This window comes from Malaclemys terrapin, chromosome 5 (assembly GCF_027887155.1).
Source record: "Malaclemys terrapin pileata isolate rMalTer1 chromosome 5, rMalTer1.hap1, whole genome shotgun sequence".
NCBI lineage: Eukaryota > Metazoa > Chordata > Testudines > Emydidae > Malaclemys > Malaclemys terrapin.
The window spans coordinates 14,493,919-14,516,068 of NC_071509.1; the positions used below are offsets into that span (position 1 = coordinate 14,493,919).

Here is a 22,150-nt window from a genome sequence, read left to right on the forward strand (position 1 = left end):
TAATACTTTGTCCATCATTTTGCTGTAAGAATAATAATATATAATATTAAAGAAACAATAAATTCACGTTACTGTGGCTCTTTTGGATAATGTTGATAGCTAATTTGGCTTCTGAACCACTGAGTCTAGGGGTACATCTTCACTACCCGCCGTATCGGCGGGTAGCAATTGATTTATCCGGGATCGATATATCGCGTCTCGTTAAGACGCGATATATCGATCCCCGAACGTGCTCACCGTCGACTCCGGAACTCCACCAGAGCGAGCAGCGGTAGTGGAGTCGAGGGGGCAGCCGCGGCTGTCAATCCCACGCCATGTGAACCCCAGGTAATTCGATCCAAGATACTTCGATAGCGTAGCTGAAGTTGCGTATCTTGGATCGATTTCCATCCCCCTTCTCCCCCCCCCCCCCAGTGTAGACCGGCCCTAGGAGAAGAGAAGGATACCAACAAATATGTTAATCTTTATAATAATGTGCCAGCTTTCCCTATGTGCTCCTCAACCTAGCAATCTGACTGGTTTCTTACAGGTGTTGCTTCAGAGGTGGGTCTCGAGGAGAGGGTAGTGTAGTGGTTTTATAGCTCTAGACATAAGAGCGTCACATGTACAAAATTCAGTTGGGAATTAGGCATGGAAATGTTTGTGTGAGAAGCTGAGAAAGGATGAGGTTGGCATCTTTGAAGGTGGCAAGCAACATAACGATTGAGCAGACCAGTAAAGAAGTGCAGTGTTGTAGAAGGGCCTTGATGATGAGGATGTGAAATTAGAATGTGATATGGCGAATGGGGTTGGGAGGCAGTGGAGATAGGGCTGATGTGGACTGAGTAACAGGCAAGGAAGATAATTTCAGCAGCTATTTTTAAAATGATTGTCAAGGGGATGTGGGTGTAGGAGAGGGGGAGGATGGAGAAGATGCAACAGTAATCAAGATGGGAGCTAGGACCTCAAAGAGTGTTTGGGCAGAAAGAAAAAGACTAGCATGGATTGATTCTTAATTTACACTAGTGAAAGTGAGAGGAGATTCGGGTCCCTTTGACTTAAAAAAAATTGTTGTTATTAATTGCTGATACCATTAACACTGACACTTTAAAAATCTAACTTGCTTTTCACCATTTACCTTGTTTAGTTACTTTTTTTTTTTAATTACTTCCCTGGTTTGAACAGTGACAACTGATTAGTCAATGTTGCTTGTCACTTTTGCTTTTTGGCTCACATACTTTCATGAAGTTGTAATGTTTGGGTGCAAACACTGAAGGGGAATGTTTAACTCCAACCAAAATGTTGTCTGATTTTTTTTTTTTTTAATGTCACAGAAACACTCCTATGATTAAGTTTTGTAACATTTCCCCCCCCCCCCCTCTTTTTTTGGGGGCTTTAAATCATGAGATGTCTCTCAATGAAGTTCATAGCTTTCTAACTACCAAGAGGTTCTACTTTAATTCTAAATTTCATACGTTCTGTAAGAAACAACTTCTTTGTTTACAAAAAAAATGTTTTCAAGAGATTGTTAATACCGAATAACATTATAGCAGTTACTGTATTAAACTATCTGGTTTGTAATGTCTCTAAAAGAAAGTATGGGAAAGGAAATGAGATAACAAAAGAGAGATTATCAAATAAGTTTATACACGTTGTTTTAAGGAAACAAATAATGTTGCTAGGCTTGAAGTTCTTAGGAAATGTTTACTACTTTGTAAATAGAATAAATCAATTTTTAGAGTGGAATAATTTAACCTTAGGCTAGCTGTGTAAAAGCTACTTTGGATTATCCCACTGTAAGTAAAATTCTAATTATAGTGTTATTGATTAGACAGGTTTTTAGAATTCCAAATTGGCAGTTTTAACAATTTGTCTTTTGCGTGATCTCTTTGTTCACTATAGAACTAAATTTCACGTAAAATAAAGGAGAAGACATCTAAACTAAAATTGATGTCTTCCAATGTAGTACTGCAAATGTCAGACAACATCAACAGGGACTTATGAGGCTGAGAATACATTTGTTTGTTTTTCAGTAGTCCAATTATATATGTAGAGTATATCTGTGTAATGTTCATGTCTCATGGCTTATTGACAGCTAAAATTGGTGTGTGTTAACAGCATGAATACATAAACGAATAAATTAAGAATAAAGTTTTAATTGTCCCTGGACTGAAGTGATGCTGCACCCAGCTGTGTAAAATGTAATTAACAACATCTTCACTATCTGACAAAGAAATGGCTTTCGTATCAGAATATTTTTGATTAATGTGACCTTTATCAAATGTAGTGTAACTGTTTTTTCCCTTCTGTCCATTCTACAGGAGACCTCATGGAGGGTGAACTCTATTCTGCCCTCAAGGAAGAAGAGGCCTCTGAATCAGTTTCCAGTACAAACTTCAGTGGTGAAATGCACTTCTATGAGCTTGTAGAAGACACAAAGGATGGTATCTGGCTGGTACAGGTATTGGAAATTTTTCTAGTTTTTATCGTAGCTAAAATATGCTTCAAAGGAGAATATGCTTCACTTGCATCTGAAGAAGTGAGGTTCTTAACCACGAAAGCTTATGCTCCCAATACTTCTGTTAGTCTTAAAGGTGCCACAGGACCCTCTGTTGCTTTTTTCAAAGGAGAAGTTATTTTTGGAGACTAGTTCATCTAATAGCAACACGTAGGGTCTGAGTGTGCTAAGAGACTGTATTTGACTCTATGGAACAAGGCAAAACCCCAGAAGGGTTCTCCAAGGTAACAAGCACTGGAGAACTAACCTGTGTGAGAGCAGATAGGATAGGAAGTGACCGAATATCATAACTGTTTCTCATTAAACAGTTGGGGGAGGGATAGCTCAGTGGTTTGAGCATTGGCCTGCTAAACCCAGGTTTGTGAGTTCAATCCCCGAGGGGGTCACTTAGGATCTGGGGCAAAATCAGTACTTGGTCCTGCTAGTGAAGGCAGGGGGCTGGACTCGATGACCTTTCAGGGTCCCTTCCAGTTCTATGAGATAGGTATAGGTATTAAATGTTCCTTGTAAACAGTATACTATAATATAGAATCAGTAAATAACACAGTAATACATATTTGTTCTTAAGTGTACACACTACACTGGAATATAGCCAGGTACTGTAAGAATTTGCCATTGTACGTTATGTATATGCACTGTAACATTCCAGTAGGAAAAGATAGGGATTTGGGGGGGAAATGTACTTGACCCCGACAGGGCAGGATAAAAAAATGTGTGTTGCCACCTTCCCAAAGGTCACCACCAACAATTTTAAAGGAATAAAATTGGTTGCGTACTGTCAATTGCATACTGAATTTGATTGCAACGTATTATTCATCAGCTTACTTAATACATTTTAAAAATGTAGTTCTTTATTACTATGACTGATCAAATAGTAGACTATATTAGAAATAATTATTTGAATATAACTGGTATTTTTGAATAATATTTGACCAGCTATAGAGTTGGTCACGGTTACTGCAAAAATAAAAATCGTTGAATAAATTATTTGATCCAGTGCAGCTAATTGAATAGCATAGCATGTTTGCTAAATAGTATTTGCCCAGTCCTACAGAATAAAAGCAAGAAAGCTGTAGTATCTCCTTTCCATTCTTGGTTTCTCTCCATTTTTTTGTTCTAGTAAAAGCTTGTGGTATATGACTTTCTGAACTGTTTTCATTGTGTTTCTCTCTCTCTCTCCCTCTCCTCCCCTCCCACATTTCTTACTCTACATTGTGGCCTCTACTTTTTGTTTCCCTATATTTTCTGTGTCTCCTTTCTTTCTCAAATCTCTTTATCATACTTGTTTTCTCCCCTACTTATCCGATCAATCTGTACTGCTCCTCTCCATCTAATTGGCCACTCTGAGCCATATATATGTAGGGCTTGAAAATTTAACCAGACAGCTAATAGCCAGAGGACTAAACTCTCTAGGTACAGATCAGTAATAAAAATAGGGGCTCCAGTGTTCATGGGCAGTGCCCAGGGAAGATGCCAACCCTACCTCTGTTTTTTGCCGCCCCGAGCATGGCAGTCAGGCGGCCTTCGGTGACACACCTGCGGGCGATCCGCAGTCACACGGATTCAGCGGTGTTTCTGCGGGTGATCTGCCGGTCCCGCAGCTTCGGCGTACCCGCCACCGAATTGCCGCCGAAGCCGCGGGACCAGCAGACCTCCCGCAGACATGCCGCCAAAGGCCACCCGACTCCCACCCTCACTGCGACCGCCAGGCCGCCCCCGGCATGCGCTTGCTGCGCTGGTGCCTGGAGCCGCCCCTGCCTACCTTCTTTTCCCCCACATTGCCAGCACTAATTGCTAGGAAACAGAAAGGAGCTGGGATTCCTATCAGGGTACAGTCCCTGGATCTCCAGTCAACTTTGGCTACTGTAATGAAGCAGGGGAAGAATGACAGTCACAGCTCACCACGTGCCCAGCCAGTGTTTTGTAGGCTTTACAATTGAGGACGGTCTTAAAGTGGGTTTTGAAAGAGGATAAGGTAGTGGGTCTACACTTTTTTTTGGTTTTGTTTGTTGTTGTCCCCCCGGGAGTCTTTCCCATGCGTACATAATGGCACAGAAAAAATTCGGAGATGTTAGATTTTTCCTGAAACTGGTGGGTGCAAAGGCTGGTCAAGTGAGGGCTCACTTAAGACAGGTTTATCTGTGAGTTGTATCTGAGTGTATTGTTTAGGGCCAGCAATATAAACATTTGAAGAAACAGATGAAAGTCAGTATGCAAAGAAATGTCAAGTATTTTGTGGCTATGCTCCTTGTTTTTCTGTAAACTCTTACACAAAGCATCCAAGATAATCTACATCAATACAAGCAATCTCACCTTCCTCAATCGCTGCATATGTCAAAGTGCCTGGTACTTCTCCGGGGAGCTTCCTTGGAGTCCCTGGAGCAGGAGCATTCTTTCTCTTGTATGAGCTCATCACCTCTTTCCTTTTATTCCTCTGTTTCTGACTTGCCAGCTGCTGATGTGGCATTTCCTCTTTGGTTGACAAGGAAGATAAGCCGCAACTCCGAGAGCTGAGGCCAGTGCAGTTTACCATATTGATAACCATGTTGATGTAGGATTGGTGTGTGGCACTCTCGCTTCCTCTTATCCCTCCTGCTACAGCCTCAGCTCTGCAGACAGGTTGTAGAATTTCCTCATGCCTGGTGACATGAGAGTGATTCCAATATCATTGTTACATTATGACTCTCAAATATACAGCAAGTCATCTACAGATAAAATGCCTCTTTAAACGATGTTGAGTATCATGTATGTGTTGTCAGGTCTGTGGCCTAACTACTGCCATATACCATAAATGGACAGACCTGCAAAACCCTTCTGATCAGGTCTCCTGTCTCTGACCGTAGCCATTGTTGGAAGTGTCAGAGGAAGTTGTGAAACCCTCACAATATACCTGTACAACAACATACCATGAATGTGGAGAGGAAAAGGAAACTTCTAGGCTTCAGCTGCTGATTAGCTTATGGCATGAAAACATAAGGAGAGCTAGAATGAAATAAGGACTGTCAAAGGGCAGCTGCAAAGGATGTTCTAATTCATGTAAAATGTTGAAGTCTTTTCTGAATTTAAGCTGTTTGTTGCCACATTACATTATTCAGCCAAGCTTTTTTGTGTTTTGGGAGGTTCTTGTTTTTGTGTTTTGCACACAAGGTTTTAACTTTTATATTTGCCTTTTAACTAATCAGGTGCTCTCTTGTTCTTGCATTTTAAAGAGAGCTGAGTAGAAGTTCTCCACTCTTACAAAGAAGGCTGTTATTTATATATCACTTATGTCTTTTCCAATGGAAATAGTCTTTTATGTCTAGATTCACAAAGGTACTTAGGCACCTAAGTTCCCGTTTTAGAGTCCACTGCAATCCACAAGACTTCCAGGGAACTCATTCAAGCCTTAGGGTAAAAGTTCCCTAATCACCTAAGGTTTTGCCTCTGAACATGCATGCTTATGCCTCACTCTAGGCATTCAGACACCTATCTCCTGCTTAAGGCCCAGAGCAATTCACAAACAGGGAAGATGAGCATTTGTCTGCTTAACTTGCAGATGGAGCCAGATTAGGGTGACCATATTTCCCAAAGGGAAAAGAGAACACCGGGTGAGGCTAGCCTGAGGTGCCCCACTCCACCCCAACCCCCACGTGGGGCTGGTGTTGCTGCGCGCCCAAGCCCTGCCTTCTCCTCGCGTCAGGATGAGGCTAGAGTTGCTGCTTGCTCGAACCCTGCCTGAGCCCTGTCTCCCACTTTGTGCGGGACTGGAATCACCGCTCCCCCCCCCACACACATTTCTCTGCACCCCACTTTTTTTACAAAACTGGGCGTTTGCTTTTGCCAAAAAAGTCGGGACAGCTAGGACAGGGCTTAAAAAAAGGGACTGTCGGGCCAAAACAGGACGTATGGTCACCCTTGATTCAGTAGGTATGCTCAGAGGCTGCCTATTAGATCAGGTCCCATTCAAAATCTGAGGGGAGAGGAGGAGAAGGTGGTGCCCATCTTATAACTTTTAAACCAGTGGTTAGAGTACTCACCTGGGATGTGGGAGACTCAGGTTCAATTCACCCCTCTGCCAGAAGCAGGGAAAGAATTTGAACAGGTGGTCTCCCATCCCTCAGGAGAGTGCTCTAACCATTAAGCAATGGGATATTCTGATGTAGGGCTCCTAGTCTCCAGTAGAAGCTGTTCTACTGTATATAAATACTTTGAGTAATTGGAACGGGGGACTGGTCCCTGGGTCTCCATCCTCCAAGGGGGCGCCCTAACCATCTGACTACAAAGTCATTCTTTCTCTCTCTCTCTGGCCCAGTGACTTTAAGTATTTATCCACAACGGAAGAGCTTTAACATAAGAGACTGGGGGAGGCCTTTTCAGAATATCTAGAACTCAGTGGTTAGTGCACTCTTCTCAGATGTCAGACCCCTGTTCAGTCCCCTTTTTTCTTTTAAGTTGGTATTTATTTCAAACAGCTGCTGTTTCACCATAGATAGGTGAAATGATCCCCAAGTAGGCTCCATATTAGTTTGTAAAATGCTTTGGGTTCCTTTAGAGATTCAAGTGGGTAAGGTAATATCTTTTATTGGACCAACTTCTGTTAGTAAGAGAGAGAGGGTGACCAGACAGCAAGTGTGAAAAATTGGGATGGGGGTGGGGGGGTAATAGGAGCCTATATAAGAGAGAGACCCAAAAATCGGGACTGTCCCTATACAATCGGGACATCTGGTCACCCTAAAGAGAGACAAGCTTTTGAGTTCACACAGAGCTCTTCTTCAGGTCTGGGAAACGTACTCAGAGAGTCATAGCTAGGTACAAGAGAGATCAGATTGGTTTATTTATTGGTTAATAATAAAAGGTATTACCTCACCCACTTTGTGTCTTTAATATCCTGGGACCGACACAGCTACAACAACATTGGGATTCTTCAGTCAAACAACTTTAGTCACCCTGTGTTCTTGATAAAGTACTACATTTTAAATCAGGATGGATAAAAATCAATGATTTTAAAAAAAAAATTTTGATAGTTTTTTTCTTCGAAAGATAGTTTTAATTAAGATACATTATAGCTCAAAGATATCTCCTCATGGGATTATAAATTCTAATTCTATACTATGAGACAATATAGTCATGTAATATTTAAGAAAAGTTTTGTAAATGAGTTCCAATAGTTCATGGATTAGGGACCCAATCTTATGGGGTTCCACAGGCTTCTGTATAGATTATTTAGGTTAATCTTTCTATCTACCCAATGGACCTCGGTGCTCAGTCTAGAAGATACCATCTGAGTAACCAGTAAGGTAATAAAGAAGCTGTTTTATGCTGGTTTGGTGAATCGAAGTATTGAAATATCCACCAGCTTTATGGAGATTGTCTGCCCCATTCTTTGCAGTTCACCCTAATTGAGTGACCACAGCTGGCTCCCCACTAGGACCCGGGTCACACACTTGATTAACTTACTTTAATCAATGCTTAGTTGCTTAATTTTGCAGTTCTCAAACTGTGGATTTGTGTCTCCAGAGGTAACATGCTTGTTAACAGGAAAAATGTTTTAAAATAAATAAATTAAATAATATATAGAGGTGAGAAATAACAGACCTCAACTCTATTGTCCCTCTGCAAATTTGTGTACACAGAGTCAATCCCTTACCTCTCTCTCTAAAAGTGCAAAGTTTAAAAAGTTCAATGAATAGAAGATTGTTGAGGGCGGAATAGATCTGGACAAGGAGAAGAAGCCTGGAGCTAAATGTGAGAAAGGAGGGATATATGCTTGTTTTGTTAAAATATTATATGTTTGCTGTTGATGAAAAAAATCCAGACTACTTAATGTTGTTGTTTTAGTTAAATAAAACAATTTAAATGTCTGTCTGGTGATGTTCTCCTCCTAATGCAGCATGGCAAGAAAATCATCCAAATATTAATTATTAACCTGTTGAATTGGAGATAGTTCACCTCCCAATGACTTCATAAATATCTGCTTCAATTACCTTTGGTAAATGAAATAACCAAACACTCATTCATTTTCTTATATAGCTGTAAAACTAATCTGAAAAGTTTTCAAAATAAATCACTGTTTAAAAATGTATAGTGTGTACCTCTAAAAATGAAACTTCATCTATCTCTGAGTTGTGAAGAATATGTATTAAGGTTATAACAACCAACAAGAATGCACTTTTAGGTAGAAAATCATGATTAAATCGAGTCTTCCTGACTAGTGATTTAAATAATGATTTAAATCAAATCCACCCTGTTTTAAATTAGCATGCATTATACCTTATTCTGTATGTGATATGATGAAAGCATTATTTATCATTAAAATTGTCTAATCTTATTTTAATGTTTTTTGTATCAAAATATACCTAATCCCTCTCCTGCATCTCATCATAATCCCTCTTGTGCCTCAAATGCACAGAACGTTTTTATCCTATGTCTCATAACTACGGTGTGTGTGTGTGTGGGCGGGGGGGGGGGGGGATCTTTTAGTAATCAAAAATGCTAAAATAACATACTGTACTGGAGACGATACCAAAGTTTTATAATTAAATGTAGTTCTTGTCTTCATTTGTCAACTGCTTGATCCTTCATTCACATTCTTGTGATGTTTGCACATCTTCTTGGAAATTTAATGAGGGACTAGATATTATTATAATGACCTGCAAAAAACTCTGCATGAAATAGCATGAAGGATATCTGGCTTAAACCAATAGCAGAAATGAAATTTAGAATTTATGCTGCTACCCTGCTGTACTCATGTTTGTGTATTTCTGGGCTAATGGAACAGGGAGTGATCTTTCTATGTTGCGTAGAGACAGCAGCTGATCTGGACAGTTTAGGAGTGTTTAATTTCCTCAAATTCATTGGCTTATATCAAACCCTTCAACACTTGTATGGGACTTATAGTGGAATAATCATAAAGTTTAAAAAAAAACCCTTATAAGGGCAATTGGCAAAGCAAATAGCAACTATACTGATTAGCTAATGATGGAGAAACCATTTGGCTGCACAATTGTCTGAGATGCTTTCATGTTGGGGTAAAGGGAGAGCCACTTCCTACTGATGTTGTTCTAGGCATCTATACCTTACTCATCCAAATATCTGTTCTTAAAGGCCTTTTGGTCTCTTTGCCCCATAATTTTGAGACACATTTTCATTGAGACTTCACTTGAAATCGTTTGGGACCTTTCACTCTAATCCAATGTCAACAAAGCTATTGTATTGCAAGTTTTATTGTGCAATTTCCTGTCAAAATCTACAGGATTTTACATTGTTGCCATATTGTATATTTCTATATTAATTCTATTTTTTAATTTTAAGTAATATCTTAAAACAATATTATTGTATATTAGAATATTAATACAATGTTATAATAGACATGTATCTTTTTGTTTTTTAAAATGTTGTAATTAAAAAACCTAAGCATCAGAAGTCTGGAAATAATTAACGATCCAATACTAACTTTAATTCTGCTTTCATACTTTTCATTTATCAGTGGGATCACCGGTCTATCTTCAAGTACATAGATGGTACCTATTATCATAGTATCTGAGCATCTCATCATCTTTTAAAATAATTATCCCTTCAATTCTGTAGATGAACTGAGGCTTAGAGAAACTAAATGACTTACCCAAGGTCACACAGGCACTTTGTGGCAGAGCATGGAATTGAATCCACATCTCCCAGGCTAGTGCCCTAACTACTGGACTATCATGTCTCTCCAAGTTGCCTCACTACTCTACCTGACTAGTTGCTACATGACAGCAATTTGTCTTCTCTATTCCATATACAGATATCAGTGATCTGGACTGTGTAACCTCAACCAACCCTTCTCACCTGTATTTAGACTCAGACTATGCATATAATCTTTAATATATACAGGATTGTTGGTTAACACAGTACTTTTGTTATCATACTGGGTCCTCTTGACACATTAAATCCCTAATGGACTATTATGATGTAAATTTTATTACATTAATTCCCATTCAAACTGATATCCGTTTGCAGATTATGAACACGTATAGCATGAAATGTGATGCATAGAGGATAAAATCCTACCCTGTCTGTGCACTGAACTAGTGATGTCAGCAGGTGTTCACTGTGCAGAGTGGCTGCAATATATGGCTCTTTGCCATCTTAGTATTTTACAAAGAAAACAAAACAAAAGACACAATTCCAAGATGTGCTGGCAAAACTTCATTTTGCAAAACCATGTTGTAAATTAGTTTTTTAACTAGATCCGTCATGGTTTAAAACCACTAATAATGTGTTCATTCTCTAGTGCAAATAAATAACCAATTCTAACAGAGAAGCCTTTTTGTCACTTGAACATAATGCAACTGTGCTGTAATGGTGCAATCAGTGCAAACAGCCAAATTGCACTGACGCCTACTAGTGACTGTTGTATTTTCTTGGCGGTCATTACAAGTAATTGTATAGTGCAGTATGGAAGTGGGAGAGACAGTGAAGTAGTGTTTCGCTTTTATGTAATGTTAAAATATATTTGTCCTCTGGACGGCCGACAGCCTTGTTTTTTCCCTATACAATGGAAGAGTGTTTCTGGCTGTCTTAGGGTTTTTGGTTCTGGCCATCCAATCTTTAATTATGTTTCAATTATCCTAATGTTTGCTCACAATGACTATGCAGCCTCCTGCACGAGCAACATAGGGTGGCTAATCATGATGGAGATAGCAACTTTTGCAGTGTGTGTGAAATTTCCGACTGTTAGGTCAGATGATCATTGGGACCACTTTTACTGTGTTTATTAAAATAAACACTTGACAAACGTGAGTTTTAAAATGAAGTCTGAAATCATTTAGAAAGTGACAACCAGTCAGCTTTTAGGGCATATTAAGCATTTCTAAAATAAGCAATGTGTGTAGATACTGTAATGTCACACTGATTGATTCGTGATCAATCATATAACTTAAAATTACCTGTCAGCAGCTTGCAGGCAGTATTTTAACACTCTCTTTCTTTCCCTCGGTTTTGATAAGTCAGATGATGAGTGTTTAATCATTTATTTGTGGCACCTTTGATCAAAGAGGCTCTGAGCATTTTATAGACATTATTAACTAAGCCTTGGAACCTCTCTGTGAATTAAGTATTAACCTCATGTTGCAAATGGGGAAGAAGCCTCATGTTGCAAATGAGGCATGGAGTAGTTACATACAGTCCTAGAGTAAGTGACTGGTAGAGTTGGAATTAAATTCCTAGGTGCCGATCTGTGGATCTAATCACTAGACAGCATTGCCTCCTTTGGCAAATGGCTTAAGGGAGTCTAATATGGTAATGGTTGTGTGTAGTCTAAAGCAGCTATGTATAATTCTACTTGCTCTGGGTCAACTTCTTTTGGGTAGGTTTTAGTTTTTCATTGGGATAGAGAGGAGAGACTGGTGAGTAATGTATCACTAACATTTTCCTCACTGTGGTAAAGAGCAAGCATATTTTTGTACCTGGGCTGGTAAATTTTAATGAGTTTTGCAAGGCTGCTATTAAATGTTAGAAGCTTTGGTATGTAGCAAATAATTATATTAGTTGTCATGTCCCTGACATGTTTTTCTCTTGGCAAGAAACCATTATACTCCTACTACCAATGTTACAGCTTCACTTACCAAACACAGTCATTTAGCTAGGGATAGACAAAACTTCAGAATGAAATCTTTAGTATATTCTGGAGGAAATGAAATATTGAGGATGAACCGGTTTCTGTTTTCATTAAAAGTGAACTTAATTGTAGGAGAGCAGATGTCGTAAACGTTGATTTAAGTTTGTTTCTGGGACTAAAGCTTTTTTCCCCCTTTGGCAATAGGTGATAGCGAATGATAGAAGTCCTCTTGTGGGTAAAGTCCATTGGGAAAAAATGGTGAAGAAAGTTTCAAGGTTTGGAATACGGACAGGCACTTTTAACTGCTCCAGTGACCCCAGGTATGTTCTTTAAAGGGTGATTTAAATCCGTAAGATGTCTTAAAGTATAGTTGGATTCTAACTGGAATGCCTTCTGTTGTAAAGGTAGCCATGACAAAAGGCTGCTACCTGCAGGTTTTTATCTTCACTAAAGTATGTTCAAAACTCTCCATTATGATTTTCATAAATTACCCATAAAATTGCTGCTACTAAAAGCAGCATCAGAGAAATATATATTTACAGCAGTGTGAAAAGATGACTAAATGAATCTGTTGGTTTTATAGCCATGACTGAAGTTAATGGGAATTGTGCTCACTTATGGCCTGGCTGAATCTGGCCCATGTTGGATGCATTTATTAGTTACAAGACTCTAAATCTTAGTCTGAAAAGGGGGGCATATATATGTTTTATGGCCACCGTGTTTTAACTGTGGGGTTGTCCAAATGGGCAGGGAAAGTCCACTGGAGCTCTACACGCTAGCTACTCCACACTAACTCCCTGTGTGGACACTCTCTTACTGTGCACCAATATGCCTTTGTGCACATTAGCTTAATGTACTTTGGAAGTGCATTAAGCTAAACTGCCTAAAGGCACTCTTAGTGCTCATAAGAATGGCCATACTGGGTCAGACCAAAGGTCCATCTAGCCCAGTATCTTGTCTTCCGACAATGGCCAATGCCAGGTGCTTCAGAGGGAATGAACAGAACAGGTAATCATAAAATGATCCATCCCCTGTCACCCATTCCCAGCTTTTGGCAAACAGACGCTAGGGATACTTCAGAGCATGGTTTTGCATCCCTGCCCATTCTGGCTAATAGCCATTGATGGACCTATTCTCCATGAATTTATCTAGTTATTTTTTGAACCCTGGTATTGTCTTGGCCTTCACAACATCCTCTGGTAAAGAGTTCCACAGGTTGACTGTGCGTTGTGTGAAGAAATACTTCCTTTTGTTTGAATTAAACCTCCTGCCTATTAGTTCTTGTGTTATGAGAAGGAGTAAATAACACTTCCTTATTTACTTTCTCCACACCAATCATTATTTTATAGACCTCTATCATATCCCCCCTTTAGTTGTATCTTTTCCAAGCTGAAAAGTCCCAGTCTTATTAATCTGTTCTCATATGGAAGCTATTTGATATCCCTAATCATTTTTGTTGCCCTTTTCTATACCTTTTTAAATTCTAATGCATGTTTTTTGAGATGGGGCGACCAGATCCGCACGCAGCACTCAAGATGTGGGCATACCATGGATTTATATAGAGGCAATAGGATATTTTCTGTCTTCTTCTCTATCCCTTTCATAATGATTCCCAACATTGTTAGTTTTTTTGACTACCACTGCACATTGGAAAAAGGGCTCAGTAAGAATGTCCACATGAGGAGTTAGTGTGGAGTAGTTAGTGCACTTTAGGCTCACGTCCTAGCTTACTTTGCACGGATTTCCATGTGTAGACAAGCCCTTTGTTTGAACCTTGACAATAGTACCCTATTCTCAGAAGAATGTACATAGGATATTGTTCCCTCTGAGCCTGAGGAATGTGTGTATATACATGTGTAAATATGAACACACCCTTTTAACAACATATAGTATCCTGTTGGAAAGTAGACATAATGTAACCGAAGCTCTTAAATGTGCCAGAGACTCTCTGATTCTTGAACATCACTATACGTGGAAGAATCTCCGAAGAATCTGTTTCCGCTGCTTCAACAGCAGCTGTTGCTATGCTGTTGCAAAACCAATAAAATCCTTATCACTTAGCAGGCATCAGTGGTCACTTCCTTCAGAGGACAGACAAACTTGCCATGAATTTCAGTAGTATATACAGGAAGAGTAGTATATGTGTGCATGATAGGGTCTGAATCCTAAAAGTTTACAGAAGTCCTAAACTGAATAGGATGAGAGAAATTTTAGATTATAAGTATTTATGCAAGCTAATATTGTATGATTTTTTTTTTTTTTACTTTGAACATCTTAAAAATGAGAGGCAGCATTCAGAGATTCATAGAGTTTAAGGCCAGAAGAGACCATTAGATCATCTAGTTGTGTACGTAATTTCTGACTAGTCTTCACATTGTGATCAAATATTAGTTTTGTTTCTTTAAATTAGATTTTATTTAAAAAAAACATTGTATTTTAGACTTTTTTGTCTTGCTGAATAAATGCTCATGAATAATTTTCATCAGACAACAGTTGAAACTCCCACTAAGAGCACCAGCATCATCATCATCCGTTAAGATTCTTTTGCTATTGGCATAATATCTTGTGGCCCTTTCAAAAAATTAATGTTAACTTCTTTTTGTGGTGGCAGCAATTAATTTTTTTATATGGGGACATTTAAAAATAATTGCTCAAAACTATGACTACAGATAGAAAGGGAATAGATTATTTGGATAGTGAGCTAATCTTCCTGCTTTTATTCCTTTGCAGAACTTGTTTGTCAGGCTTGGAAAGAGAGGCAGATGGCTGTGTTTATAGTTATTGTTGGTTTTTTAAGATGTCCTGAAAAATTTATCAGACACCTGCTAACTAAACTGATAAGTCTTAGGCTGATACAAAAGGTTTGTGGGGGAAGAGGTCACTAGTGAGTTCCAGGAACAACACCTGGCTGACCAGCCCAGCCCCATAGTTGCTGGAATTAGAAAAGGTTCTTGGAAATCTGCCAGGGAGTTGTCTGTGGACCCTCTTGGGAGCTTAGTCTTTATCAAACGTGGGCTAGTAGGTGTTTGTTTGAAGTCAGTCTCTCTTCCCTTCCTTCAGCCAGCTGGGAAGCAGAGAAGCTTTCTCTTGTAGAACTTCAGTCCAGAACCTCCTGGCAGAATGCCTCTGTTCCTTTTCCCTTAACAGTGCTTCTTTTTATGTCTTCCACCCCACTGAATAGCTTCAGTACCTGCCTCTGTGGCTCATAGCTTTGCCAAGAAGCCAAAGAGTGAAATTACATGATTCTTCTCTCTTCAAAGCAGCAGTGAAACAGACTAACTTCACTCTGCTACTGCTTGACAAAGCTATGAATAACAACAGAAGCACCCGGGAGGTTAGTTTGCAGAGTCAAGAAAGCAGGGCTGCATCTGTTTACATTGTAAAGGTTATCTCTACAACTGGAAGGCCTAGGAATTTAATCACTTCTAAAATTAACGCTTTCTACTTACCTCTCGAAAGTGAGCACGTTTTTTTTTTCAAGTTCTACTATAAGAACTTCAATATCAGTGATACATAACTTTATTACTTATAATAAACCCTTATTTAGCACTTTCCTCATAAACAGTGCTTTATGCATCTTCTCAAGACCCCACAGCACCCTTGTGAAGTATGTAGGAAAGTAGAAGAATTATAACAGCAGGTTCTGGGAGTGGGGAAAGGTTTCCATGGGTGTTGAGGGCACACACCTCCCATTTATTTCACTGTGTGCAGGTGCTCAGCGCCTCTGATAATCATCAGACTTGCTTTCAAAATTTAAGGACTGCTGTCCTAGAAACATAAAACTCCATAGTCTTATCCACTATTTTCTTTGCAGATACTGCAGGAGAAGAGGCTGGGTGAGATCCACACTAATTATGTCAGTCCCACAAACCAGTACCTCCAAGGGGAAAGTGATGCTTAAAGAATACAGTGGACGCAGAATTGAAGCTGAGCACATTTTCAAGTGGATAACAGCCCATGCAGCTTCTCGGATCAAAACTATCTACAACTCTGAACATTTAAAAGAAGAATGGAACAAAAGTGACCAGTATCGGGTGAAAATATACCTGTTTGCTAACCTTGACCAGCCTCCAGCTTTCTTCTCTGCACTAAGTGTAAAGTTTACTGGAAGAGTTGAGTTTATTTTTGTGAATGTAGAAAACTGGGACAACAAGAGTCATATGGCGGAGATTGGTATCTTTAAGACCCCATCCTACATACTTAGAACTCCAGAGGGAATTTACAGGTATGGGAATAAGACTGGTGAATTTATATCCCTACGAGCCATGGATTCCTTCTTGCGCTCAATACAACCTGAAGTTAATGATTTATTTGTTTTAAGCTTAGTATTGGTTAATCTGATGGCTTGGATGGACCTATTTATCACACAAGGTGCTACTATAAAGCGTTTTGTGGTTCTTATAAGCACTTTAGGGACGTATAATTCTCTCTTAATTATTTCTTGGCTACCTGTGTTGGGCTTTTTGCAGTTACCTTACTTAGATAGCTTTTATGAGTATAGTTTAAAACTCTTCAGGTATTCTAATACAACTACTTTGGCTTCGTGGGTGAGAGCTGACTGGATGTTCTACTCATCACACCCAGCCCTATTCCTCAGCACTTACCTGGGTCATGGCTTACTAGTAGATTACTTTGAGAAAAAAAGACGACGGAACAACAATGATGAAATAAATGCCAATAACTTGGAATGGCTGTCAAGTCTGTGGGACTGGTACACCAGCTACTTGTTCCACCCAATCGCTTCTTTTCAACACTTCCCCTATGAATCCGATTGGGATGAAGACCCAGATTTGTTCTTAGAGCGATTAGCTTTCCCTGATTTATGGCTTCACCCTCTGATACCAACTGATTATATAAAAAGTTTACCAATGTGGCGGTTTAAATGTCTTGGCATCCATTCTGAAGAGGAAATGTTGGAAGCCTCTCAAAGTGAAAGTGACTCAGACAGTGAAAGCAAAGATGTCTTGAGTGGTGAAAAAGAAGTATCTGAGGATGAGCAAAGTACAGTTCACAGTCCCAGTGAAGGAGAGCCTCAGTGCAATGCTGAGATCTGTTCATGTGCCAATAAAAATGGTCATAACGAGCCATATGAAAGGAAAGCGAGGTCGTATGGATCATATAGCACTACAGAAGACATGGAACCAGATTGGTCAGCCTGGCCCTCTAATATGTTGCACTGTACAGAATGTGTTGTGTGTCTAGAGAATTTTGAAAATGGATGTCTGCTAATGGGTTTACCATGTGGTCATGTGTTTCATCAGAATTGCATCGTGATGTGGTTAGCTGGGGGGCGACATTGCTGCCCAGTTTGTAGATGGGCTTCTTATAAGAAAAAGCATCCATATACACATCATCCGCCTTTGTCAAATGATACCCCATCTTAGCTGTGTACTAATGTCCTTTGTAAGCTTTAAGTATATTACAGCTTGCCTTTTAAATGTTAGTCACTTAAAGATTTTGTGGTTTGAAGTTTTAGTTTAAATGTTAGTGCAGTGAACTAAAATATACATGATGGTAATGTTAATGACAGAATCATTTGGTTGCCTTGTATGTTGAAACTGAATGCATACTTACTATACAATTAATTATTTTTTCCTCTACAACATTTGGAAACTTCATGCCGTTTTTGTAAGCACAAAGATCAAGCCTACAACAAAAGTGTATTCCAGCAAAAGTTTACAAGTCGGGGTTTGGGTGAACATTTGAAATTCTAATCTGAGATAATTGCATAATTTGAGTTTCTTCTTTTAGCGTCTGCTCAGCACACCTTTGTTGAATAATGTATGTTATATGACCGTACCATTTAAAAATAAATCCGTAAAATAAATTATTTTAAAAGGAGACGGCTGCAGATTTGTAATATTATTTTTGATAAATATCCTGTGTGTGTGGCGACAGATGTCACCAGTCTTACATAGCTGTGGAGACCAATAAAAACGTAATGCAAACTTTTGTCTCTGTGTACAGAAAAAATGCAAAAATCAGTAAGTACAACTCCTTATCTCACTTAGAGCCATTTAAACTCATTACTATTTCAGACTTGGAGCAAGACCTATAAATCATCTTTCTGGTGGTGGAAGAATTTGTTTTATTGTGGTAGTTCCAAAAATGTGCTAGACACTTACCAAACACTGGAAGATAATGTGTCCCTGGCTTGAAGAGTTCTCCTTTTGTAAGCATTTCTGAGCCTGCTTTTGGCTGTTGTGTGCTGTTCTGCAGTTCATTCTGCAGACCACTTTGTAAAAGGTCTATGACAGAGGATCTCTCTCTCTCCCCTCATAACCCTCCATTGCTTGGTCCTTTGTGTCTCATTCTACAGCCGGCCATAAGGGCATGTGGAGCTTAGTATGAGATCCACTGTCCTAGGTGGCATAGCATTGTCACATAATAACCAAAACCACTTTTATAATACTGTTTATTTAAATAACAAGTTTGAGATGTCAAAGTCCAACTGTTTCTTATTTCCTGTGTGTACAGTATGGGCAGCAGTGGGGAGGATGGGTGGGTGCTTAATATAGTGGCAAAGTGTCTGTGTTACAACCTTGATGCATAAAATGGATGAAGGTATTTTGTTTACACGTGTCAAAAATCATCTAGCTGAAAATCCAGCGTGGAAACTTCCAGTGCAAAAGATAACTTTTGATAAGAAGGTAAATAAAAAGAATGCAACTAGGCAGTATTTCTTTTTAACAGGGGCTCAGTCAACTTGATGTTAATTTGAACATTTGTACTGCATAGTTCTGATTGAATGCTGTTGAACTTGCTTGAATACGACTAATTTTACCAGGTGTCCCGTATTCACTATAGGGAAATATGGTCACATGTCAGTGGTTCTCAAACTTTTGTGTTGGTGACACACAGCAAGCCTCTAAGTGCGATTCCCCCCTCCCTTTTATAAATTAAAACACTTTTTAAAATATATATTTGACACTGTTATAAATGCTGGAAGTGAAGTGGGGTTTGCGGCGGAGGCTGACAGCTCACGACCCCCCCATGTAATAACCTCACGATCACCCCCCAGTTTGAGAACCCCTTCCCTATGTTAAGTACCCATCGGGGTGAGCTCAACACCCAGGACCATTGGCTGCAACATGACCTAGCCCTTCATATCCATTCAGGGAGCTCAGAGGGTTTGCCTAGCATGCCAGGCTTTCTTGCCCCACCTGGTAGGCAAGGTGTGCAGGTCCTGATGGACAGTACAGCTGCAATGTACTACATCAACAGGCAAGGCGGCACCAGGTCTTCAGCCCTCTGTCGGGAAGCGCTCAGCCTCTGGGATTTTTGTGTGCGGCACGCCATTCATTTGGTGGCCGCCCACCTGCCTGCTGCCAAGAACGTCCTGGCGAATTGCCTCAGTAGGACCTTCTCATCTCACCACAAATGGTTGCTCCATCCGGAGGTGGTCAGCCTAGTTTTCGACAGGTGGGGGACTCCCCAGGTGGACCTATTTGCATCCAGACAAACAGGAAGTCCCACGTGTTCTGTTCTCTGCTGGGCAGGGACAAGGGCTCCCTGTCGAACACATTCCTGATCCCATGGTTGGGAGTGCTCATGTGCGCCTTCCCGCCAATGCCACTAATCCACAGAGTCCTGCTCAAGGTGAAGCAAGACAAAGCAACTGTCATCCTCGTAGCCCCAGCATGGCCTCATCAGCACTGGTTCACCAGGTGCTGAGTCTTTCAGCAGCCACCCCGTTGCAGCTGCCTCTTCAGCTGGCGCTGCTGTCCCGGAACCACGGGAACCTGCTGCATCCGAACCTTGCAGCGCTGCACCTGCCGGCCTGGCTTCTGCATGGCTGAGTGGGGAGGAACGGCAGAGTTCCACTGGTATCCAGCAGGTCCTGCTGTGCAGCAGGAAGCCTTCCGCCAGGGCTACCTACGTAACAAAATGAAAGCAGTTCACGTGTTGGGCCTCGGATCGCCACATCCGGGCGGAAGAGGGCCCCCTGCAGGACGTCCTGGACTAATACACCTGAAGCTCCAGGGCCTGTTGCTGTCTTCAGTCAAGAGGCACTTGGTGGCCATTTTGGCTTTCCATCCTCTGTTTCAGGGCAGGTCACTATTCGCCCATCTTGTGATAGCGCGGTTCCTGAAAGGTCTGGAATGTCTTTACCTGCATGCCCAGGACCCAGTCCCTCCTTGGGACCTGAACCTTGTGCTGTCCAGGCTCATGGGACCCCCATTTGAGCCCCAGGCTTCCTGCTCCCTTCTGCTTCTCTCCTGGAAGGTTTCCTTTTTGGTCACTATAACTTTGGCCCATTGGGTGTCCAAGATCAGGGCGCTCACGTCAGAGCCCCCTTACATGATCTTCTATAAGGACAAGATCCAGCTGCGTCCATACCCAGCTTTTCTGCCCAAGGACATCGCTCAGTTCCATACTGGTCAGGACATATATCTTCTGGTCCTCTGCCCAAAGCCTCATGCTACAGATGAGGAACGCAGGCTGCAAACCCTGGATGTCAGGCGGGCACTGGCCTTCTACAGAGAGAGGACTAAACCATTCCATAAGTCTGTGCAACTGTTTGTTGCTGTCGCAGATCAGATGAAGGGTTGCCCAGTGTCTACCCAGAGAATCTAATCCTAGATCACGGCCTGCATCCGCTACTGCTATGAGCTGGCGAAGGTGCCCCTGCCAGTGATTGTGGCGGCCCATTTGACTAGGGCGAAAGCGTCATTGGCAGCCTTCCTCGCTCAGGTGCCGATCCAGGAAATTTGCCGTGATGCAACTTGGTTGTCCATCCACACGTTTGCTTCACGCTATATGCGCTGACCCAGCAGGCTCAGGCTGGTGCTGGTTTCGGCAGAGCAGTACTCCAATCTGCAAGACTGTGAACTCCGAGCCCACCCCTGTGGATTCTGCTTGTGAGTCACCTACAATGGAATTGACATGAGCAAGCACTCAAAGAAGAAAAAACGGTTACCCACCTTTTTGTAACTGTTGTTCTTCGAGATGTATTCCTCATGTCCATTTCATTACTCGCCCTCCTGCCCCTCTGTCGGAGTTGTTGGCAAGAAGGAACCGAGAGGGCACAGTGCCGGCGGCACCTGATATACCAGTGCAGCACTCCAGAGGGCACCACAGCCGGCCCTATGGGTACTGCTAAGGCAAAAGTCTCCGGCTGCGTCGTGGGTGCACGTACACCTACAATGGAAAGGACGTGAGCAACACATCTCGAAGAACAACAGTTACAAAAAGGTGGGTAACCGTTTATCCATCCTCTGTTGTGTGGTCTCAGCTTCTGGCAGTTGGAGGTTTAGGGACACCCAGAGCATGGGGTTATGGCCTTGACCATGTTGGCTAATAGCCATTGAGGGTCTTATTCTCTATGAACTTATCTAATTCTTTTTTGAACCCAGTTATGCTTTGGCCTTCACAAAATCACATGACAAGAAGTTCTACAGGTTGACTGTTGTGTGATGAAGTACTTCCTTTTGTTTGTTTTAAATGTGCTGCCTGTTGATTTCTTTGGGTGACCTTTGGTTCTTGTGCTATGTGAAGGGATAAATAAATAACACTTACTTCACATCATTAATGGATTTTATAGCTCTCGATCATATCCCTCCTTAGTAATCTCTTTCCTAAGATGAACAGTTCTATACAACACTACTACAGTAATGGTCGGGCTAAGTGTACACTGTGGGTTATAGAAAGTTGTCATGTAATGTGAAATCTGAGGCCAATATTTGTTGGAGGAGGGGTACTGTCCTTGATTTGCAAGCAATAGTGAGTGGATGTCCATTTCAGCCAAAGATTGTTCTAATGCTCACTGTTGCTGTATAAATCTATTTCTATTTGAGAAATAAGCCAATAGCTTGGACAGTCAGAAAGAGGCATATAGAGGACACAGACACACTAGTTTTACTAGAATGACTTATGGTAATGAGAGAAAGTCTTGCTGCTGTAGGTCTCTAGATCATGAGCAGTAGATAGTGACTCAAATCTTTGGCATCTGATGTCTGTTTGGTTACCTATGTGAAATTAATGGCCTCAATCTAGTTCATAGTGGACACGTGTCTATTTCAGAAACCACTGCATTTGGTATCCTTGTTGGCCGTTTCAGCTAAGAAGCAATGGCA

At 40.9% G+C, this 22,150-nt stretch overlaps 1 protein-coding gene across 4 annotated transcripts in view; it reads left to right on the forward strand.

The window, feature by feature from the left end:
* Positions 1 to 22,150, forward strand: part of LOC128837847 (charged multivesicular body protein 3) — a 66,074-nt gene that overhangs the window by 4,620 nt on the left and 39,304 nt on the right. For 3 of the 4 annotated variants that reach the window (XM_054029453.1, XM_054029452.1, XM_054029451.1), the window contains 3 exons: positions 2,301 to 2,440; positions 12,279 to 12,394; positions 15,889 to 17,915. In XM_054029453.1, coding sequence (XP_053885428.1) covers positions 2,301 to 2,440; positions 12,279 to 12,394; positions 15,889 to 17,458 — 1,826 coding nt within the window. In that variant the 3' untranslated portion in view covers positions 17,459 to 17,915. Of the gene's footprint in view, positions 1 to 2,300; positions 2,441 to 12,278; positions 12,395 to 15,888; positions 17,916 to 22,150 lie in introns of those variants that run through there. The other variant, XM_054029455.1, reaches the window with a different exon arrangement.